Source organism: Mus musculus, chromosome 5 (genome assembly GCF_000001635.26).
Source record: "Mus musculus strain C57BL/6J chromosome 5, GRCm38.p6 C57BL/6J".
Lineage (NCBI taxonomy): Eukaryota > Metazoa > Chordata > Mammalia > Rodentia > Muridae > Mus > Mus musculus.
Window position 1 is genome coordinate 147,106,857 of NC_000071.6, and position 23,185 is coordinate 147,130,041.

General features: G+C 47.2%; 1 protein-coding gene across 7 annotated transcripts in view; it reads left to right on the forward strand.

Moving 5' to 3' along the window:
* Polr1d (polymerase (RNA) I polypeptide D) overlaps positions 1 to 4,505 on the forward strand; it is a 34,647-nt gene extending 30,142 nt beyond the window's left edge. For 6 of the 7 annotated variants that reach the window (XM_030254228.1, XM_030254231.1, XM_030254230.1 and 3 more), the window contains one exon: positions 3,792 to 4,504. In XM_030254228.1, coding sequence (XP_030110088.1) covers positions 3,792 to 4,071 — 280 coding nt within the window. In that variant the 3' untranslated portion in view covers positions 4,072 to 4,504. Of the gene's footprint in view, positions 1 to 3,791 lie in introns of all 7 variants that reach the window. The other variant, NM_181730.4, reaches the window with a different exon arrangement.
* The last annotated feature ends 18,680 nt before the right edge of the window (positions 4,506 to 23,185 follow it).

Genomic DNA, 23,185 nt, shown 5'->3' on the forward strand with positions numbered 1-23,185 from the left:
CTACAGGCAGGAACTGATGCAGAGGCCGTGGAGGGTGCTGCCTACTAGCCTGCTCCTCCTGACTTAGCCCTCTATCTTACAGACCCCAGGACCATCACCCGGGGTGGCCCAACCCACGTAAGCTGAGTCCTCCCACATCAGTCAGGAAAATGTCCTCCAGACTTGCCAGCAGGCCGGTCCTGTGGAGGTGTTTCTCAGTTGCAGTTCCCTTTGAAACAGCTCTAGCTGTGTCAAGTTGGGGGAAAAGGCACTTTGTGCTGAATGTTGGTTTGTGACAAACCCAACCATATTAGTGATTATTGTTTATAGTGCTGGGGATAAAGCCTGTGTGTGAGTGGCCTCACACAGTGCTAGGCAAGCTCTCTTCTACAGAGCCACAGACACAGCATTCACATTGGCGAATCTTCACAAAAGGCTGCAATAAAGAAGCAACAGAGAGAGAGAGGACAGACACAGAGAGAGAGAGAGAGAGAAAAACAGACAGACAGACACACACAGAGAGAGAAAAAAACAGACAGACAGACACACACACCTTTCTTTTAAGACATGAGGGAGTGAGGGAACAACTCAGTGGCTAAGAGTGCACCTGGCTCTTGCAGAGGAGCCACGGTTGCTTGCCAGCACCACAGCGAGTGGCTCAGAGCAGCAGCCGGTATCCAGCTCCAAGGAAGCCAACTCCTATCCTGGCTCCTGGGAGCACCACACTCCTCCACACACACAGATGTGCATGCACATAATTAAAAACAAAATCAATGTTCTTAAAATATGTGAAACAACTAGAGATAGTTGAAGATATTAAGGAAATTCATGGTGGGTTTTTAGTCGTGATAATGGTCTCGCTGTTTTAAATTATTTTTGTTACTGTGTGAGCATATAATACACATGAGGTCAGAGGTCAACTCTGTACAGTCGGTTCTCTGCTTCCACCTTTATGAGTTCTGGGATCCAGGTTGTCAGTGTTTTGTTTGCTTGTTTTTGGTTTCGAGACAGGGTTTCTCTGTGTAGCCCTGGCTGTCCTGGAACTCACTCTGTCATCCAGGCTGGCCTTGAACTCACAGAGACCTGCCTGCCTCTGCCTCTCTGCCTCTCTGCCTCTGCCTCCCACGTGCTAGGGTTAAAGTTCCCCAGTGAGGCTGTCACTCTCACATAACAAGCATTTTACCTGCTGAGCCAGGTTCATTTGGTGTGTTTCCAGCTTTATCTACACATGTGGAATCATCTGTCAGATTTTAACTTCTGTCATTCAGAAAACACTACTGACGGCGTATGTCCCACTATTGTGATTTTGGAGTGGAATTTGGGCGTTGGCACTCTAACCACACATCCAAGTGATTCTAAGGGTGCAGTCATGTTTGAAAAGACACTGATCCTGCTTCACTGAAAAGAGTTGGAACTCCTTGCTAGGCAGATGTAAAGTGGCCTTGCACCAAGGCTGGAGGCAGACAGCCCAAAGCACTCAGCAGCCTGGTATGGGGTATGGCCTGGAGAACGACCTCTGCACAGACCTTAAAGGAGCAGAGAGCAGTTGCTCTAACATAAACCATGCTTTGTTTTTCTAAGTGCATAGAAGACTTTATAAGTAATGGTTTTAAATCTGTAATATAGAATGTGAGTGAGATTGTTTAATTTGGAGTGTCCCATAAGAAAGACCATAGAACCTTGAGCAGAGGCTGTCTAACCAGAGGACGTATGAGTGGGACGCCATTTTTATTTTCTAAAGAAAGGGACCATTTGGTGCCTGGGCGCACTGCCTTGGGTATGTCTCAGCAAACGCACTTCTGAGGTTCTTGTTGGGAGCCATTGCGAGTGAACTCCTGGCCCATGTGGCTTATGTTAGTGGGCATAAAGGAATGTATAGACACACATTGGAGCTTGCCTGCCTTCCTGGTCTGCAAAGCCAGTTTTGCTCTGCCCACAGTCCCCGTAGCTTCTCTGCAGCCCAGTTATCTTTCTGCTCCAATGCCTGAGGGGAAGAAGCGGCAGGAGAGGGACCACGGAGCAGCAGCCTGTGGGTGCCTGCAGGGTGCTTTCCTGAAGGGGTCGGGTCCCACTGCAGGCAGAGAGGAAAGACCTGCCTCACCTCTGCTGTGGTCTCCAGCTTTTCCATTTCTAGCCTGCTCCCTGGCAGGCCTGTCGGTCATTGGAAAGGAGATCGCCTCTCATTCTCTATCAAGATGTGGCTTTCTGATCCATATGGACTCGCTGCTTGCCAGGCCTGAGGAAGGGTTAAGGAGACTTGTTTTTCTGGCCTTTGGCTTTTTACGCTCTGGTGGATAGACAAACAGGAGTGATCTCAGTTGAGTGAGGAGGCTGGGAGGAGTGTGCATTTGTCACAGATAAGCCCTTTGTGATATTTCAGGACCACAGAAATCCAGACTTCCACTTTATGCTTCAAAACGATGGGGCCCAGAGAAGTTCCCTGAGACCCCCGCCCCACCCCAGGTTGACTCTCTGCTGTGGGTCTGGAACATTGCCTTGTGGTCAGCTCCTGTGCCAAGCCACCATTCTTCCCTCATTGCCTGATAACACTCTGCAACACAGTGCTCACTGGCCTTGCGTTCTTCTCCTGTCTCTAATGAAGGGGAACCGGGGCCCTGAGTGTGCTGCTGAGCGGTCTGGGTCTGGACCAGTGGCCCATGTGCTGCAGCTCGGGGCCTTCAGTCCATCGCCACAAGCCTCTGTATGCCCGCCTGCTTCTGTTCCCCTCAGTATTCTCCACTGAGAGCCTGTTTTGCCTTCGCTGCACAGGCCTAATATAATGTCCCGCAGACAGAGGTTTTGAACATAGTAAATGCTTTTATGTATACATTGTGACACAGGCACACATATACCCAGTGTTTCACAGTACTTTTAGGTGCAGTGCTGGGCACACGGTAAGCCTTGGGAGTGTGTAAGTCATGAAGGAGGTCCATTTCTCAGATGGCCACGTTCTGAGGCATCTGATTGCCAGATTGGAAATGCACTACCAAGGGTGATTACGGTAGCTGTGGCGGCATTAAACAACAGCATGGTTGTAATCAACTGTAGCTTCGAGATAAATAGCATGGAGATAACTGCGTGGAGGGCCTGCCTCTGCCCCAGCCCTTCCATCCATTCTAGACTCAGAATCTCCAGGCTTGTAGCCTTCGGAGTGCAGAGGGTGGATGTGGAGCAGAAGATGGTCTGCCATCGCTGGTGTGGGGACGGCACGCAGCTGCTCCATAACCAAGCATCTGTGTGTCAGCTATAAAGATAACTGGGACTCAGCGCTCTCCGGGGCCTGTCGTGCTCTTTGCCGCAACATTGTCCTATGTCCCTGAGTGGTCAGCTGTCCCTGCTCTGTGTGCCTCTGCTCATCTGCTAGAAGGAACCTCAGCTGTAAGCGCACTGATTCACTTCGCCTGCAGTTGCTTCCCTGCTTGCTGGTAGCTAGGCACTTAGGCTGTGGTGAGCTTTCCCCAAATCTGCCATGGCTGGGCTGTGGTGTGGCTGTGGTGCTGATGAGTGTAGAGTCTAATGAGGTAGCGCTGTAATTAATGTTCAGGCATGGGGCCACTGCATCACCTTTCCAGAGTCGTCTTGTATAGTCTTGACTAACCTGGTACTTGAATTGTTATGTACCCCATGCTGGTCTCAGAATCATGGCAGTCCCCCTGCCTCAGCACTACATGGCAAGGGAAGCAAAACAAACTCAGGAGCCGGGTCTGTGGGACCTGAATTGTTTTGTACTGATCTGCATAGTGGGTCAGCTGGGGAGGGAGGGAGTTTAACTCTCGCATTTCTGATGTCTTCTTCCCTTTTCACATCCACAGGATGAAGTGTCCTCTTGCTGGTACAAATAAAAGATTCCTAATTAACACAATTAAGAACACACTGCCCTCCCATAAAGAGCAAGACCATGAACAAAAAGAGGGCAGTAAGGAGCCTGGCAAAAGCCAAGACCAGAAGGAAGCAAGTGGGAAGAAGTACCGAAGTCACTCGTACAAGCGCAGCCTTCACTCGTCCCGGGGCTCCGCAGGCTGCTCTCCTCCACGGAAGCGGACCTCCCGGACCTCCCGGGACAAGTGCGACCCACGGCCCAGCAGGCGATGAGACAGCCGCAGGGCTAGCCCAGCCCAGCACTGCACCTGCCACTGAGTGAAGCAAGGAAGACAGGGAGGTTGGCCGGCTGGCACCTGAGAGTGACTTTCTCAGTGGGTCCTTTGTTTTAAGGAGGCTGTTGGTACTGTGTGGTTGTTCTTGTTGCTGTTGTTGTTGTTGTTAACGGGAGAAGAAAACTTTACTAAAACAAATCTTAACTACCTTATCCTGAAGGTGTCGCGGTGAGAGCAAGCTGACTCGGCATGGCCCCCGCATATCCGTGGTGTCTTTATCCTACCTTACTTGGAAGTTCGTTTCAAAACAGGCAGTTTTAGAATTTGAGATTTTGAGATTGTTTAAAAACTCCTAGTTTTTTGATGTACTGCTCTTTTGTGGTCATTTCCCAGAATTTCTCAAAAAAATCAATAAAATACTTAGAAACGCGGTGCTTTCCTCTTTTGGGTGTCAAACGCTAAGCTCACAGTCTGAGGATATCAGCCACGCTGCGTGGTTTCTGAGTGACTGGAGTGAGGAGTCCTCACGCAGCTTTGGGCCTTGTGCTCTGTCAGCTCACAGAGGGTAAGAGAACGGCTCTCGCTCCATTCCCAAGTTCAGCCCGTAGATAAGGTGCGGTTATAGACTTGCTTTTAAATATATGTGGTTTGGGTGGTTCTGTTTAAAACCCGCAATAGTGTAATTCTTTTCCCTAGCTAGCAAACCCATCTGTGCCGATCTCTGCAAGCAGGCACGGCTGAACTCCAGAGGACGGTGGTTGTCAGGCCTGAGAATAGGGCTGCACAAGGGGAAGCAGCCAGCCTGTGCACTCACTCCTGCAGCCTGTGGAAGGGTCATCCATGCTGCCAGACAGACAGACAGACAGACAGACAGAGACAGACAGGCAGCCAGCGCTCACTTGGAGAAACAGGCACAAGAGCAAGCACAGGCTAGCTCCAGCCCTCTTCACTCTAGCGCCCCAGACACTAGGCTCTGGGTACCAGCCATGGCTAAGCTGTATGGTGCTTACTGAGAACAGCATTTGCTTCCCCGTGAACATTTCCAGACCCTCCCCGAGGGTTCCAACCTTCCGTATCAGTGAACTGTCTAGTTAATGACTGCAGATTCTCTCATTTTCATTTAAAAACAACAACAAAGCAAAACAAACAAACATACAAACAAAAACCAAAAAAACGTTTGTTCCAGTGAGATGACTCGTAAAGTTGCTTGCCACAAAGCCAATGACCTGAGTTCAATCCCTAAAACCTACCCAGGAGAGAACCAACTCCTACAGGCTGGCCTCTGATCTCTATGTGTGAGTGCACACATACACAGTTACCTTCATGCACACAAGTAACACTCTGACTTTTATGTGCAAGCACATATACACACACTAAATGAATAGAACGGTAATTTTAAAGAATCTCTTAAAATTAAAAAATGTCGATTTAACAAATTCTAATGTAATGACTCAAATATGTGCATCTCAAAAATATAACCAAAACACTTAACAGTAACATCTGAAATGTGTTAAATGGGGATTAATGACAGATGAGACATGTACTGAGGTGACAGTAATAGACACTGTTCAGCATAAACAGAATGATTGGGTTGGAAGAGATAGAGGACCAAGGCAAATTCAAAAGACCAAGTATGCTCATAGTTGGTGTCTAAAAAGACAGGAAGAAATCATGAAAAACGTGCAAAAGTACTGACAAAAGTTTTCCAAATATAACAAAATCTAAGCCACACCGACGGCTTGCTCACACCAACGGCTCACACTGATGGCTCGCTCACACTGATGGCTCACACCGACGGCTCACACCGACGGCTCGCTCACACCAACGGCTCACACTGATGGCTCGCTCACACTGATGGCTCACACCGACGGCTCGCTCACACCAACGGCTCACACTGATGGCTCGCTCACACTAATGGCTCACACCGATGGCTCGCTCACACTGATGGCTCACACCGACTGCTTGCTCACATCGACAGCTCACACCGATGGCTCGCTCGCACCAACGGCTCACACTAATGGCTCACACCGATGGCTCGCTCACACTGATGGCTCACACCGACGGCTCACACCGACGGCTCGCTCACACCAACGGCTCACACTGATGGCTCGCTCACACTGATGGCTCACACCGACGGCTCGCTCACACCAACGGCTCACACTGATGGCTCGCTCACACTAATGGCTCACACCGATGGCTCGCTCACACTGATGGCTCACACCGACTGCTTGCTCACATCGACAGCTCACACCGATGGCTCGCTCGCACCAACGGCTCACACTAATGGCTCACACCGATGGCTCGCTCACACTGATGGCTCACACCGACGGCTTGCTCACATCGACAGCTCACACCGATGGCTCGCTCGCACCAACGGCTCACACTAATGGCTCACACCGATGGCTCGCTCACACCGACGGCTCACACTAATGGCTCACACTGGCGGCTTGCTCACATCGACGGCTCACGCCTGCAATTCTAACACTTTGGAAAATGAGGTAGGATTGCTGTGAGTTCAGGACCAGCCTAAGCTACATTGTTCTGGATCTGCTACAAGTGAGACACTGTCTCAAAACAAAATGAATAAAACTGTAAATGCACAAACACAAAAAGCTCAACAAACTCCAAGGCTAAGAAACACAGAGACGTGAAGGAAGACACAGCAAGGCACACATGATGGCTGGCTAGATAGATTAAGAAGTGCCCAAGACATTAGTGAAGCACACCTCTGTGTATATCTGGGAGGGTGTTCCCAGAGACGAGTGGGTACAGCAGGCAGACCACCATGGATGTGGCTGTACCATCCCATAGCTGGGGACCCAGATAGGCGTACAAGGCAGGCAAGGAGACCGAACACAACACACAGAAAGGCGTACCCACTTATTCTCAGATGCTGTCTCTCCTTCTCTCCCTCCTAAAGGTCTTCTGTTTGAATATCCTATCACATCTAAGACTTCGCCTCAGTCTCCAAGGAAGCTTTGAGCCTGAGCTTGCTAATGCCATTGGCACTGCTGAGGCTGTGGAAGCTCTTGGAGGTGGCCTGTGTGTGTGTTGTGGTTTTGAGCCTTTTGGGGGCCAGAACTGAAATCTGATCGAAGGCCACTGATGTCAAGTGGGCACAAGGTAGACTTACTCATCATCATGCTTGTTAAAGTGGCCAGCTTGGGAAGCACCTGGGAGATTCTCAATGCTTACCTCTGGCTGTGTATGTGGGAGTTCTAGAAAGAGTTAACTAAGAGGTAAAGACTCTCCCTGAACCATTCCACAGGCTAGGAACCCAGAGAGAATAAAAATGGGCAAAGGAGAAAGCTTTGGGTGGGGGTGTTTTCTCAGTTTCTTGGCTCCAACAAGGCAAACTCTGACCCTGCCTCCCCCTCCTTGCTGTAAATGGAATGAACTCCGAAGCTGATCCAAACTGCCCTCTCCTTCCTTACGAGGTTTTGCTCAGTTCTCTCATCACAGTACTAAAAAGTTTGGGTAGGTAACACGATGGCTAAAACCCAAACCACTTTAAACCATCGGTAAAGAGACATGACAAACAGCCAAAGGAAGTTGCAGTGCATGCAGGCAAACAGAATGATGAAGAACGTCATGGCTGGGCGTGGTGGCCCATACAAGAAATCTCGGGACTTGGGAGACTGAGGGAGGAGCCTAACCATTACATTGAAGTCAGCGTAGACACATAGTAAGTTCCAGGCCAGCCTGGCTACAGAGTGAAGCCATGCCTTAAGACAAGCAAACACAAAATGTCACCGGTACAAGCCAGACCAAAAGACAGTGAGGTGAGACCACTGAAATGAGGAAAGAAAATGACAATGGTCAGCACAGACTGCGCCACCCTGAGAGGAATTTTTCTTAAAGCAAAATGGCTTTGCTAGTGTCCTCACGTTCAGTCCTTAGCATCCTTCCCTGCCACTGCACACAAAAGGTTTCACAGCCCAAGGATCGCCCCGAGCTGCAGCTGCTGAAAGCCCGGAGCCCTTGTGACTTGTGAGGGAAAGTACTGGGCAGAACCACAGAGAGGCGCTGTAGTCTTGGGAGTCTTTTCTTTTTTACATACTCTTTTTTTTTTTTTTTTTTTAAGGTTTTGTTGTTGTTGTTTTTTTGTTTTGTTTGCTACAAAAGTTACACATTTTTTTTATTCCTAAGAGACAAAAAGAAGACAAATGTATGTCACATTCTTTCTTTATATGATTTTAAACGGCAAATTATTAGTACTTTCTTTATAGACAGGGTCTCATCTATCCCAGACTGGCCTCAAAGTCTACTTAAGGATGACCTTGAATTTGTAACCCTCCTGCCCCCACTTCCTGAGTGATGGGGTTATAGACACCCACCACCACACCTGATTTATGCAATGCTGAGAGTCAATCCCAGGGCTTTATGCACCTACATGCCCTACCATGTATGCATGCAGCTACACTGCATTGCATATGATTCTGGAGGGTCTGGCCAAGTGCCATAGTTCAAGGAAACTTAGTGATATATCAGAATAGAGTAATTTAAACTCTTGATTTGAAGTACATGCTTTTCTATATGGAAGACACTGTAGTGTCTTCCAAGACTATTGTCTAAGGACTAAGTAGCTACCAGAATTTTAAGGAGTTTACTGTGAGAGCCAGGTGGGGTGGTGGATTCCTTAAATCCCAACACTTGGGAGGCCAGCGGATCTCTGTTAGTTCGAAGACAACCCAAGTGTAATGGTGAGTTCCTGGACAGCCAGGATTACAGAAAGAGACCCCGGTGGGTGGAGAGGTTAGCTGTGGGTTTGGAGAGATGGCTTAGAGGCTGAAAGCACTGGCTGCTCTTTCAGAAGGCCTAAATTAATTCTCAGCACCCAGGCAGCCGACAACTGCCTGCAACTCCAGCTGCAGGGGAATCTGATGCCCTCTTGTGGTGTCTAGAGGCACTGCACACATGTGGTGCACATATAGACCAAAAGGTATGCTCACAGGCATACCCATCATACTCACGCATCTCACCCACATGCATGCACAAACACATGCACATCACACTTGTGTATGCACGGAGTAATAATAAGTTAACATGGAAAGTCAAGGCAGTGTAATTCTGCTTCCTAATACCAGTTTTACAGTGATATCTCCAACCTCTTCCCCCCACAAATGTAAATTAGGGGGCTGGAGAGATGGCTCCACATGCAAGAACACTGACTGCTCTTCCAGAGGACCTGGGTTCAATTCACAACATCTTCATGGTAACTCACAGACATCTGTAACTCCAGTTCCAGGGGATCTGACACCTTCTGTGGTCTCTGCCGGCACCAGGCATGTGATACATAGACAAACTTTCATACAAATAAACATAAAACACTCATACAATTAAATAATTCTAAAAAATATTTTAAGAGTAAATTACATTAAATTCTCAACAAGGACTTTATTATTATTATTATTACTACCACTATTATTTAATGGATGAATACACTGTTGCTGTCTTCAGACACACCAGAAGAGGGCATGGGATCCCATTACAGATGGTTGTGAGCCACCATGTGGTTACTGGGAATTGAACTCAGGAGCTCTGGAAAAGCAGTCAGTGCTTATAACTGCTGAGCCATCTCTCTAGCCCCTTGACAAGGACTTTTAAGGAGAACAGAAGATTGTCTAACCACGTCAAAGTAGACACAAGTAAAGTTGTAAATGAATCCAAAGAGGACACAAATAAATAGCTGAATGGAAAAGCAAGCAATACAGGAGAAGAGAAAGGAATTCAGTAAAAGGAAGCATACACTGAAAGCTTAGGAATACGAGACACAGTAGATAGTTTCAGCAATAGAGAGAGTCAAGTGGAGAGGGGATAGGAGAGATGGAAGACACGCGAACTAAGAAAACGGGTGACACACTAAAACCCAAGATACGGTGAGAGCAGTCCTAAGAGCGATGTGCACAGCTGTAAGCACCTTCACTTTTTAAAAGAAAAAAAAGATGTTTTTTAGCTGTTAAGCAAAGAGTTAACTTTGGGGGCAAACATATCCTTACCTTCAAAATATACTTTTCCTTTGTTTCAGCTAAAGTCTTTTAGAAAACAGAGCAGAGGGCTGGAGAGATGGCTCAGCGGTTAAGAGCACTGACTGCTCTTCCAGAGGTCCTGAGTTCAACACACACATAGACACAGAGTCATCTCCCAGTAGACCACACCTCTTAAAGGTCCCACTCCCTCCCATACATAACAGCACTGTGAAGAATGAAGAAAACAGGCTGGCTGGGGACCTCGGGATCCAAAGAACGACAGTCTCCTCCCTGCCCGCTTTGCTTTTGAGTCATTGTATCCCTGCTTTGCTTTTGAGTCATTGTATCCTGGCTTGGAAATGAGGCAAGCAGAAAACAGGCAACGCCAGTGGCTGGCTACACACTGGAGAAGCTCATCCCTGCAGCCTGCGCCTGGCTTCTCTGTTTCGCATCTGAAGTCTTCCTGAGCACTGGCTGCCCCACCCCCACCCCACCCAGCAATCCCCAGCTCTCAGGAGAGGTCCTTATTCCCAGTCACCATAGAGCTTCTGCTTCCAGAAGAAAATGGTAGCTGATGCACAGTAGCAAGCTGCAATGACTCTGCTCAGAGAAATGCTTTGGGGAAAGGACATGCAAGGGATTGGTTACTTTGAAAATATTTTCAGAGTTATTGGGCTTACTCAGGTCCCATCTTCTCCAACAAGTGACTCTTAAAGGTGTCAGAAGTTGGCTAGTGCCTATCTCTTGAGAAACATTACCACTGGGTTGTCTTAAAGATATTATTATTATTATTATTATTATTATCATTATCATTATCATTACTATTATTATTTAGTTATTTTGGATTTTTTTTGAGACAGGGTTTCTTTGTGTCCAGCCTTGGCCATCCTGAAACTCTCTCTGTAGACCAGGCTGGCCTTGAACTCACAGATCCACCTGCCTCTGCCTCCAAGTGCTGGGGTTAAAGGTTAAGTCACCACCACCCAGCAAAATTTATTAATTTATTTTTACTTATGTGTTTACCTGCACATATGTATGCACATCACACTCATGCCTAGTGCCCTAGGAGGCCAGGAGAGGGCGTTGGATCCCCTGAAACTGGCATTACAGGCAGTTATGAACCACCATGTGGGTGCTGGGATTGAAATCCAGGTCCTCTGTATGATCATCCAGTGCTCGCTCTCAACTGCTGAGCCATCTCTCCAGCCCTGCCAAAGCTCTCTCTCTCTGTCTCTCTGTCTCTCTCTCTGTCTCTGTCTCTCTCTCCTGAACAAAAACTAGAGTTAGAAAAAAAACAAAGTCAACCCACAAAACACTGATTTAAATCTTGAAGTATTTTTATTCATTTAAGTCCCCCTTCCCTCTTGAGAAATCCACTTGACAATGAATATTATTATAGTTCCTAGTGCACAACATTAGGGTAAAGCATCCCGCCCCGCCCCCCCCCCATCCCACCCCGCCCCGCCCCGCCCCGTCCCGCTCTTGTGAAAAATCAATCTGAGTTATTTACAATGAACTTAAAAACCATGAACTCTAGTGGAAAAGCTTGGCAGATTTGATGTATGACAGACTAAAGTTTAAGGCCACAACTTTTTGGCTCTGGAACGAAAACATGCGCCTTAGCCCCTCAGCCACACGTCTCAGGGAACACAGCAACCAAATAGAGCTGCCTTGTGGTTATAAAATTTCTACAGAAAACTGACTAACAAAGGAGATGTAAATGTTTTCCATCAATGGGATAATGTAGCAGGAGGGGGTTTCATCTCTCAACAAACAGAATCAGGACCCTCTGTGCGTGTGTGTGTGTGTGTGTGTGTGTGTGTGTGTGTGTGTGTGTGTCTGTATGTGTGTGCCCAGAGGCTCTCCGTGTCTGTGTCTGTGTGTGTGTATATAGGCACAGAGGCTCTCCGTGCATGTGTGTGTGTGTGTGTGTGTGTGTGTCCACTGGTATTATTACTTACTGCTTACTACATTGGTTTTGGGTAGCTCCTAATGATTACGCTCATTTTGAACAGTCACAAGGATGTCCAGGGCCTCCTTGGAGATGAGTCTGGATCCTGGCCCTGGATAGATAGATGTTTCTAACACCAGCCTTGTGATATTTGCATCCCAGCTCGTTGCTTGCCCAGTGCCTCCACATTGCTGCTCTGTGGCTTCACAAGCATGGTCTTCAACCAAGTCTTTAACCACAGACCCTTGATTTAGAACAAAGTGTCCGTCCGTGTCCCCCTCCCCCCCGCCCCCCGCCCCCCCCCCCCCCCCCCGCCAAAGGAAACTCATGCACTCCTCCTGTGTCAAATAATTGTGTCACAACACTTGGGCCTAAGTCCTTAGAGCTTTGAAATGATCCCCCAAATCCTGTTTTACAATAATCATTCAAATGACTTCACTACCTGGTCAGCTAATTAGTGGCTGTTTTAAATAGGAGATACTAAACAGCCACCTCAGCACAGCCTTCCCCCTACATGAGAAAGGTCAGGAATCTGGGTGAAGATGGACGACAGCTGGACGCTCCAGCCCCGCTCACTCTGGCCCCTTGCTTGTGGTTTTCTTCAGCAGCCTTTGTACCTGTCTTGTGGCGGAAGTTCTAGAAACAAACCCAAAGCTTTATGTGTACCAGTGAAGCAATCTATCTCTGAGTTACCGCTCTAGTAATTGAAGCTGGAGAGATGGCTCCGCAGTTAAATGCACTGACTGCTCTTCCAAAGGTCCCGAGTTCAATTCCCAGCAACTACATGGCTCACAACCATCTGTAGTGGGATTTGGTGCCCTCTTCTGGTATGTCTGAGGACAGCTACAGTGCACTCATAAATATAAATACAAATATAATAAACAAATCTTTAAATAAATTAAAAATCATCACAGTTAAGCCGGCCGTGGTGGCGCACGCCTTTAATCCCAGCACTCGGGAGGCAGAGGCAGGTGGATTTCTGAGTTTGAGGCCAGCCTGGTCTACAAAGTGAGTGCCAGGACAGCCAGGGCTATACAGAGAAACCCTGTCTTGAAAAACCAAAAAAAAAAAAAAAAAAATCACAGTTATACATTATAATAAATTACCATAACATAATTATATAATATAATATATTATATATAAATATGTAATTATACTATATTATAACATGTTATATATTTATATCTATTATAATATATAATTTTACGTGATTAATGATTTCAAACTAATCAATATTAAGTCAGTGACTTTGCAGTATAAATGCAAAATTATTACTTAACTGGGAGAAATCTGAAATTTGAGTTTTATTCCTTGTATAACTCCTTGGACTCTTCTGCTTAGTTTATTCTCTGTGATAAAGCTGTTCTTTGGCTTGTTTTAATATTTAATTTTCCTCTTCATTTTTATTTGATGGGTGCAGTTATTTTGCCTGCATGTATCTCTGTACACCACATATGCACAGGCTCTCAGGGCCAGAAGAGGGTCTCACATCTCCTGGGATTGGGGCCAGACAGTTGTGAGCCACCACATGGGAGCTACAACTCCAACCCAGATCCTCTGGAACAATATCCAGCACTTTTTTTTTTAACTATTGAGCCATCTCTCCAGACCCCTTAATATGTAAACTATGGAAAGAATGCAGACACAGGTCTCTCTGAATTAGATTTGACTATCAATTCATGTGGTTGTTCCTGGTCAATTGTGGCTCCTCTTGGCCCTAAGCTAGGACAACTAATCATACCACCATTGGGCTATTGGGGGTCTGCGAGTACAAAAGGCATAAGTTCTTAAAGCAAGGATCACTAGCATCATATGTCTAAGGGGAACATTGGAAAGACTGAAAACAGATAACAAACTTGTCACACACACACACACACACACACACACACACACACACACACTTTAAATGAAGATAGGGTCCCACTATACTGTAGCTGTCCTAGAGCTCACTACATATGTCAACCCGGCCTTGAACTCACAGGGATCTGCCTGCCTTTATCTCCTGAGTGCTTGGACTACTGGTCTGAGCCACCACACCCAGCAAAATTATATTTTAAAGAAAGAGGTGTTTGGAGGCTGAGGAAATGGCTCAGAGGTTGAGAGCACTAGCTGTTTTCAAGAGGACCTGGGTTCAACTCCCAGCAACATGGCAGCTCACAACTGTCTGTAACTCCAAGACCTGACACCCTCATACAGACATACATGCAGATGAAACACCAATGTACATAAAAGAAATAAGTTATTTTTGAAAAAGAGAGAGAGGAAAGAAAGAGTTGTTTTGTGGCTGAAGATAAGGCTCCACGGTAAAGTGTTTGCCTAGTATGTGTCAGGCTCTGAGTTCAATCCCCAGCACTAAAAACAAAACAACAATACATGCAAACAAACAAAAAGGACATAAAACAAAAGTTGAACAAAAAAGTTGTCTTTATTTGTCTACTGGATGTCTGTATGTGTATATGTGCAATGACTGCATGCAGTTCACACAGAGACCAGAAGAGGGCACCAGATCCCCTGGAACTGGAGTTGCAGTGAGTTGCGAGCCACCATGGTCTCCTGCAAAAGCAATTTAAGTGGTCTTTACTACTGAGCAGCCCCCTCTCTGGCCCCCAAAATTAAACTTTAAAATGTTTTGTTTTCTGACACTTCTTTGGAAAATGCTCACGTATAGAAAGGATGCTGGGTGGTGCGGGCAAATGCCTTTTATCCTGGTGCTGGGGGTGGAGTGGGGGGGGAGAGGAAGGCAGATCTCCATGAATTTGATGCCAGCCTGAACTACAGAGTGAGTACTATTACAACTGGACTATACAGAGAAGCCCTGTCTCAAAGAAACAAAAACACAAACAAAACAAAACAAACAAAAAACAAAACAACAACAAAAAACAAACAGCAAAGAGAGAGAGAGAGAGAGAGAGAGAGAGAGAGAGAGAGAGAGAGCGCATGAGTGGAGTGCTCAGAAATGAAACAGGAGGGAGAAAGATCACAAGCTCCAAATTGGCCAGGTCTACACAGAGAAACTGTCATTAAATAAATAAACGAACAAATAAATAATGTTGTTGTGGCAGAAGGTCACAACACTTTGGCTCTGAGCAGGTCACATGCAAGAACACCTGACCAGGTGCTATCTCAAATCCCCAGATGAAAGACACCCACATTATTAGCTCATTTTTAACCCTCCCTCCTGGCTTAGTGGCTGGGCTCTTCTAAGCCTCCTGTGGTCAGAAAGCCCTTCCCTTAACTCTTAGTTCAACACTTCTAAATCTTCCCTCAGTTTAATTGCCGGTTACCTTCTGTGAAGCCCACTGGCCTTGCTGCCTGAGACACTTTCAGGCTGCCCTTCCGTGGGCCACTTTTCCTTTCCTCCTACATTTTGAAAGATCTTCCCTGTAGCTCTGAGTCTATTCTGCCCTCTGCCTGCCCCCCCCCCCCCACAAAGTATCTCGATCCTCTCTACCTGCCCTCTCCTCTCTCCTAGCCTGCGGGAACCCTGGTGTGGGGTGTGTGTGTGTGTGTGTGCGAGCACACACACACACACACACACACTCCTAGTGTGGGATGTGCTCTAGGTGACAGTGGCTTTGCTCAGACTAATCTTTCCCTGTCCATTACAGTCAGCTTTGTATGGAAACACTGGTTAGATAGCCTAGCACAGCTTTCCTAGTCAAAACCCATTTTCAGAGGTCACGATCCTGAATTCAATCTCATAAAAGCTGTGTGTGTGTGTGTGTGTGTGTGAGAGAGAGAGAGAGAGAGAGAGAGAGAGAGAGAGACAGAGACAGAGACAGAGACAGAGACAGAGACAGACAGAGAGACAGACAGAGAGAACATTTGCATGTGTATGTACAGGTGCAATTGGGCCCAGAAGACAATCTCAGGAGTTATTGCTTGCGTACTGTCCACCTTGTATTTGAGACAGGATCCCTCACTGGCTGGGAGCTTGCCAATTTGGTTAGACTGGCTGGCCAGCAAGCCGCCGGGATCCACTTGTATCTACATCTCCAGCTAAGAATACAAGCCTGTGCCATCACATGGGGATTATTTTTTTTAAGAAAGAAAATTTTGCTGACATAACTATTTGTGAGATATATATGCATATAGTATATTTCATGTGTATGAATGTTTTCCTGTATGTATCTGCAGTATGTGCATACAGTGTTCATGGAGACCATTAGAACATATCAGATGCCCTGGTCCTCAGATTGCAGATTGTTGTGAGCCATCGTAAGTGTCGGAAACAGAACAAAGTTTGCAACAAAATAGCCTTGCCACAGGTAGAAGACAGACAGTTTCCATCTGTTTGGCTGGAGGCACGCCTGCACAGTACATAGTGAGGATGTCCTCCCCTCCCCCAGTCTCCTTTATCAGGAACTGAACACACTCTCCCTTCCACGGTACTCTGCTTCACCCACGGGGCCAGCAACAGGGACTGTGGGCTGAACCCATATCAATCAATCCTTCCCTAAATTTGGCTGTTAGGCATTTTGTCACAGCACTGAAATGTCTGCTGGATAAGCCCCTGCTGTTTGTTCCACAGGGTCTGGTGGGCTGAGGATGGGGACCAGAGAGGGTTCGCCTCGCCCTACCTGGAAAGAAACAACAGACTGTGATTCACGAAGGAGGCTCACAGGCTTTCTCGGCCATACCGAAAGGACAGGATCAAAGATGATTCAGAAATCAGAGAAGTGGTTCCCTCTGATTCTTGTGTCACCTGTGAAACCTCACACATACACGGAACTGTTCCCAGTGAAGGGACTTCCAACAGCAAACATGGGAACTTCATAAGACCTCCACTCTAAGGAACAGGTCTCGTGAGGCCACCCAGGGAGCCTGGGAGTATCAGTGGTTTGGAACCCCTGACCTCCAAGCCTGGGCATCTACCATCTCAGTTCCTTCTCGGTGGTGGGGAGGGAGGAGATGGGGGAGGGTAGCAACCAAATCCCTTGGCTGTTTCTTTGACTTACACCATATTTTTCCCCTTCAGGAAGATACAACAAAAAAACATGTCTCCTTTCTCATAAAGCAGCCGGAAAGGGATGCCGGGTTAAAAATCCTCATTTTGCAGCAATCGGAGTCCACTTTTCCATGGCAAGAAAAAGGGGCAAGCTGGGACTTGGATGCCTTCTCCTTGGGGGACCACCGTTAACAAATAAGAGCTGATATTGTTATCAATGAACGTTTACAGCGCTTTACAGTTCCTGTTTGTCTCTGCCTGGGTGCCAGGCAACTGACAGACTATCAGCTGTGCATTTCTGATGGACAGGGCTGTACAGAGACCACTGCAGAGATGGAGAGAGAGAGAGAGACAGAGAGAGAGAGACAGAGAGAGACAGAGAGAGAGAGACAGAGAGAGAGAGACAGAGAGAGAGAGACAGAGAGAGACAGAGACAGAGAGAGACAGAGACAGAGACAGAGACAGACAGAGAGAGAGACTGAGAAAGAGACAGAAAGACAGAGAGAGACAGAGAGAGAGAAGAGAGAACACTGCTTTCATGGCTACACTTTGCTTTACAATCCTTGAACACAAATGTTTCCAGCGCCAGCCTTAAAACACCCCCTGTTAAATCAGTGCCCTGCAGCTCAGCACTCTGCCCAAAACAGTTCGTGGTTTTGCAGCTCAGCAGCCTGAGCCCCAGGAGCCCCGAGTGCTGATTCAGATAGTTCGGACCGCTTTTTCTTCATCTGTGATAATTAGGGCAAACTCTTGTCCCAAAGAAGCAGAGGTTTCGCTGAAGCTTTTCATGCAGGGGCGAGAAGACGATGAAGAGAAGAACCGGTCGAGGGAGGCCCGGCCAGTGAATTGTTCCAACTATATGTCTGTTCACTGTAGCAAAGACATTCTTGAGGCAGGTGCTTAAATTCACAGGCTCTTTAGAGAGAACTTAGCAGCCCCAGGAATATATTGGTTAAGAAGAAGAAAGGAGGGGCAGGGGGAACATCAGCTGCCAGGAGCAGGGGTGGGAGTGGTGGGGGTGGGGGGTGGGGCAACGGAGGAACTTCTCTGCCAGAGAGAGGTGCAGCTGTCGGAGCAATAAGGTAAATGAGCCTTACATTGAAATGGATTTTGCAGTGTAACTGTGCTCTCTGATCAATAGGGGAGATTGAACCCCGGCATCATCCCGCTATTCCTTGGTAATGCCCCATTTGGGCGCTGACTGGGTGGTCTTAAGCCCACTGCCACCCTGGCTAACGTCGGCCACACCAATCAAGGCCCCGCAGCTGAGACCCTTGGTGACCTGCTTCGGGGTCTTTTTCAAACTCTAATTCACTCATTTGTGTGGGATGCTTTTTTTTCTCTACTTTATTTATGGGATTACATAAATGAGCCATTAAAAATGTAAATCTTCAGAATGGTGGAATAATACAGATTTTCAACAATAAGCTCAGGACGGTACAGTACAGAAACCACCCTGCACCGTCGCTACTGCCCCAGCGTGACTATGGCAACAATAAAGGGTTAAGGGAAGGACAGAGGGGAGAGAAATAAAACGTCTCCACATTGAAGCTGTCTCCAGCACCAGAGAAAGATTAGAGAAAGAGGTCTGAGTGTGTGTGTGTGTGTGTGTGTGTGCGCGCGCACGCGCGCGCACGCGCGCGCACATGTGTATGTGTGCATTTGTGTGTGTCTGTGTGTCTGAGTATGTATTTAAAGGAATATTAGAACAATAATGAAGATGTACCGTTATATTCAACAAAAAGGGCAGGGCATCCTACACAGTATGGTGTCAGGACAATCAAGTCGACTGCAGATCCAAGTTTATCTACCACACCGCAAAGTCTTTAACCCTTTGGTGTCTTTTGCAGAAGAAGGAGGGGGGGGAGAAGGAAAGAAGGAAAGAAAATGGAAAGAGAGAAGAGCAGGAGGAGTTGAGGTATTGTTGCTCCTGGAGGCAGGAACTGAAGCAGAGACCTTACTAGGCTGGGCTGGTTTAAGGGTTTTGTTCCATGGCGTTGGCACGTGGACTCTATGGGAGCCTTGTAACCCGCTTACCATTGCTCTTGACTCCTCCCTGGGTAGTTTGCGGCTGATAGGAGCGAGGTTAGTGTGCAGGGTTCAGGTGATTTGGCCTGTAGGGGCAGAGACAGGAGGTATTAGCCCTTGGATATTAGTCCACAGGCTTTTTCCCATGATGGCCAGCCACAGCTCAGACTGCAGACCTGGGAAGGGTAACGGATGTGAAAGAGGAAGCTACTCTAAGCCAAGATAGAAGGCTGGGAGGGAGAAAAAGATGCAGCAGGGTGGGTGCTACACACGATCATCGGAAGGCGACTGGAAAGCGGGTGCACAGCCATGTTTAGGCAGCTTTAGAATGCCTCAGAGCCATTCTAAGCAGCTCGTCATGTCTGAATGTGTCCGTGTGGCCATCCATGTAAGAGTATTATTTACCTTTGCAAAAGGAGCCCTTGGCACAATGGATAGTTGGCTTTGTTTGTTTGTTTGTTTCGATAACTTGACACAAGCTAGATCATATTGGAAGTAGAAACCCGATTAAGAAAATGTGTCCATCAGATTGGCCTGGAAGCAAGCCTGTGGATCATTTTCTTGGTTGATGACTGAGGTGGGAGGGGCCCCCCTGCTCCCCCCTCCCCCTCGTGGTCCTGACTTGTATAAAAAGCAGGTTGTGCTGGCCTTGGGGAGCAAGCCAGTAAGCAGCATTCCTCCTTGGTCTCTGCTTCAGTCCCTGCCTCCAAGTTCCTGTCCTGCTTTCCCTCCCTGCAGGAAGAACTGTAAACTGTAAGGTGGAGCAAACCCTCTCCTCCCCGAGTTGTTTGCAGTCATGGTGTTTATCACGGCTGCAGAAGAAAACAAAACAAAACAACAACAACAAAAAAACCCACAACCTAGAACAAGATCCTTATGCTAACAGCGATTCATACTCAAAAAGGAAGAACAGCATGATCCCACAAATATGAGGCATGGCTGGGTAGAGTAGGTGTCTTAGTTTCATTGCTGTGAAGAGACACCGTGACCATGGCAACTCTTATAAAGCAAATCTTTTAATTGGGACTGCTTTACAGTTTCTACATTATCATCAAGGCGGGAACATGGCAGAGTCCGGGCAGGCATGGCACAGGAGGAGCTGAGAGTTCTACATCTTCATCTGTAGGCTGCTAGGAGGAGACTCTTCTGTACTGTGTGGATCTTGAGCATAGGAAGAGACCTCAAAGCCTGCCAACACAGCTGCACACTTTCTCACCAACCCACCCCAACAAGGCCACGCCTCCTAATAGTGCCACTTCCCATGGGCCAAGCGTTTTCAAGCCACCACAGTAGTCAGAGTCATAGAGAGAGAAGGTGGAGAGTTATCAACAAAGCTTGGGGAAGGGCTTTAATGGAATTTTGGTTTGAGGTGATCAAAAAATTCTAAAAAAAATTAATGATGAAGATAGTTGCCAAGAAGAAACAAAAATGGTGAGTGCATTTAATGCCATTGAATTTAATGTCCTAAATAAGATGTCCCCAAGTAGCATACATGCTGACCTTCTTGTGTATTTTGCCACAAGTTTTATAGAGCAAATATTCACATTGGGGAGCATTCCATTGGGGTTGCGGGCTTAAAGGAATGGGTAGCCACCAAGCATAGTGTGTGGTTTCTCTTCTGGTGTGCATGAAAACAGAGCACTCATGTACATTAAATAAATACGTACATAAATGAATCTTTAAAAAAAAAAATCTGTAAAAAAAAAAAATCTGAGCTTTCAGCTGTGCGCATCAGTGCTTGCTCACCACCATGGACTCGAGCTCTCTGAAACCATAAGTGTGATTAAACACTTTCCCTTAAAATTGTCTTGGCTGGGGGCTGGAGAGATGGCTCAGTGGTTAAGAGGGAGGAACCAGATCAGTTACAGTCAAAGCAAAGCAAAGCAAAGACAAAGTCCAACTGTAAAGAACTCAGTAGCCAACATCTGAGCTCCACTAACAATCTTCTGAGCTCCTCCAAAGGGCTTGGGTCTTCTCCCCAGTCCAGCCCTCTGCAGCACACACAACTTGTTTTCTAGACTTTAAGTGGCTCCATTCCACCACTGCTGCTGTCCTTGGTGAGCATCCTACTGGCATCTCCAAACCACTAGGGTCTCTACTGCAACTGAGTTGTACGTTCACCACCAGCATCTCACAGGCTCTCTCACAGTGCACGGTCAAACCTCAGCTTCTCCCTATGACCCCTTCAAAACCAGTACTGCTGTGAAACCAAAAACAGGAACCGCATTGTTGTTAAGGAGCAACATTGTTACACAGTATTATACATTGTTACTAAGTCTCAATACCTTACAAGAATAAGTTTCTGTTTCCTAAACCTAGTGTATCCTGCAAACCAGGTTTCTCAATCTCTGCTGAACTTGTAGCCCTGTGATGCACAGCCACCCCTATGCCTTGCTAAATTCCTGAATAGCCCTGACGTCTCTCCTTCCACATGATGTATTCTTATACTTCTCTATCCCACAGGCAACCTTGAGCCCTGAGTCCCCACCACTCCTCTGTGCAGGTGTGACAGCCAATTATCTCGTCAGCTGTTTTCTAACAACCCTAACCCTTCCCCATAAAAGGGGACCTCAGAAACCAGTGAGGGGGCAGCTCTCTGAAATCCCAACCCAGGGTAAGGCAGCCTGTCTGGCCAGTCTAGATAAAGATTGATTAACCAGACAGTCGCAGAAATGTATTTTTTTTCCCCTTACATCTAACACCACCTGGGAGGTTCTTAAATATTGCCAAGCTCAGCTGCCAGCACAAGGTGCAGCCTAGGCCACCTCCAGAGCACAGCGTCTGCACTCTCAGGAAGCGCTTCCTACAAGTCTTCATCTCAGTGGTGCTGGTCGTCAATTGTCTCAGCAAAGCAAGGGTTTCACTTCACTAGTACTGCGCTCTTGTTAACGACGGCCCTGACTCTTTAGCCCCAGCTGACCGGAACCACAGACTCTTAATTCAAAATAGCAAATATGCAAAGGCTCTCAAACGTCCCTCTGGAACTCCACAAGTCAGGCCTTCATCTTCTGCATTTCTCTCAACACTTTTTTTCTCCCGACCTCCCACAGAACAGCCTACCATGCTTTGAGCAATCAAAAAGTCAATGGCTTTTCTTACCCAAAGTTCTTCCTCAGTCCTTCCCAAAACACACGGTCAGGTCTGTCACAATAATACTCTGTAATCCTGGTGCCAATTTCTGTCTTAGTTAGGGTTACTAGTGCCATGATGAAACACCATGACCAAAACAATTTGGAGAGGAAAGGGTTTAGTTGGCTGACATTTCCACATCACTGTTCATCATCAAAGGAAGTCGGGACAGGAATTTCAAACAGGGTAGGAATCTGGAGGCAGGAGCTGATGCAGAGTCTGGGGAGGGACGCTGCTGACTGGCTTGCTCCTCCTGGCTTGCTCAGCCTGCTTTCCTATAGAACCCAGGACCACCAGCCCAGGGAAGGTGCCACCCACAATGAGCTGAGCCCTCCCCCACTGATCACTAACTAAGAAAACACCCTACAGGCTTGCCTACAGCCAGCTCTTATAGAGGCATTTTCTCAATTGAGGCTCCCCCTCTCAGATGACTCCAGCTTGTGTCAGGGTGACCTAAAAGCAGCCAGCACAAATCAGAACAGAAACATTGTCGTCTTCACTGTCATCGCCATTTACCTGACTTGTCAGGTTGTCAGGTTAGCTGCAAATTTTCTATCTTCTGCCTCAGCCCCCCACAGTACTGGGATGCCAGATGAACAATATCAGCCCCCCCCCACCCCCCGCCAGTCTTTAGTGTTTCTATCTCAGATGTCTAAGTTACAAAAGTGTGGGCTGAGGAGATGGCTCAGTTAGTCAGATGGGGTATAAGCTCTTGCTATACCCCATGAGGACCTGAGTTTGTGTCTCTAGCACCTACATAAAAGCTGGGACATGCATCAACACACCCAGTGTTGGGGAGAGAGACAGGCAGGTTCCCAGCTCACTGGCCAGCGAGAGCCTGGATTGGTGGGAGATCTTGTCTCAAAAATAAGATGGAAAGAACTGAGGGAGACAGCTGACACTGACCTCTGACCTCCACACATGCCTGCATGCACTGACATCTCTCTCTAAAAAGCTGCTGATGGCCTATTTTTGTTTTTTTGTTTTTTGTTTTTTGTTTTTTTGTTTTTTTTTTTTTTTTTTTTTTTTGAGACAGGGTTTCTCTGTATAGCCCTGGCTGTCCTGGAACTCACTCTGTAGACCAGGC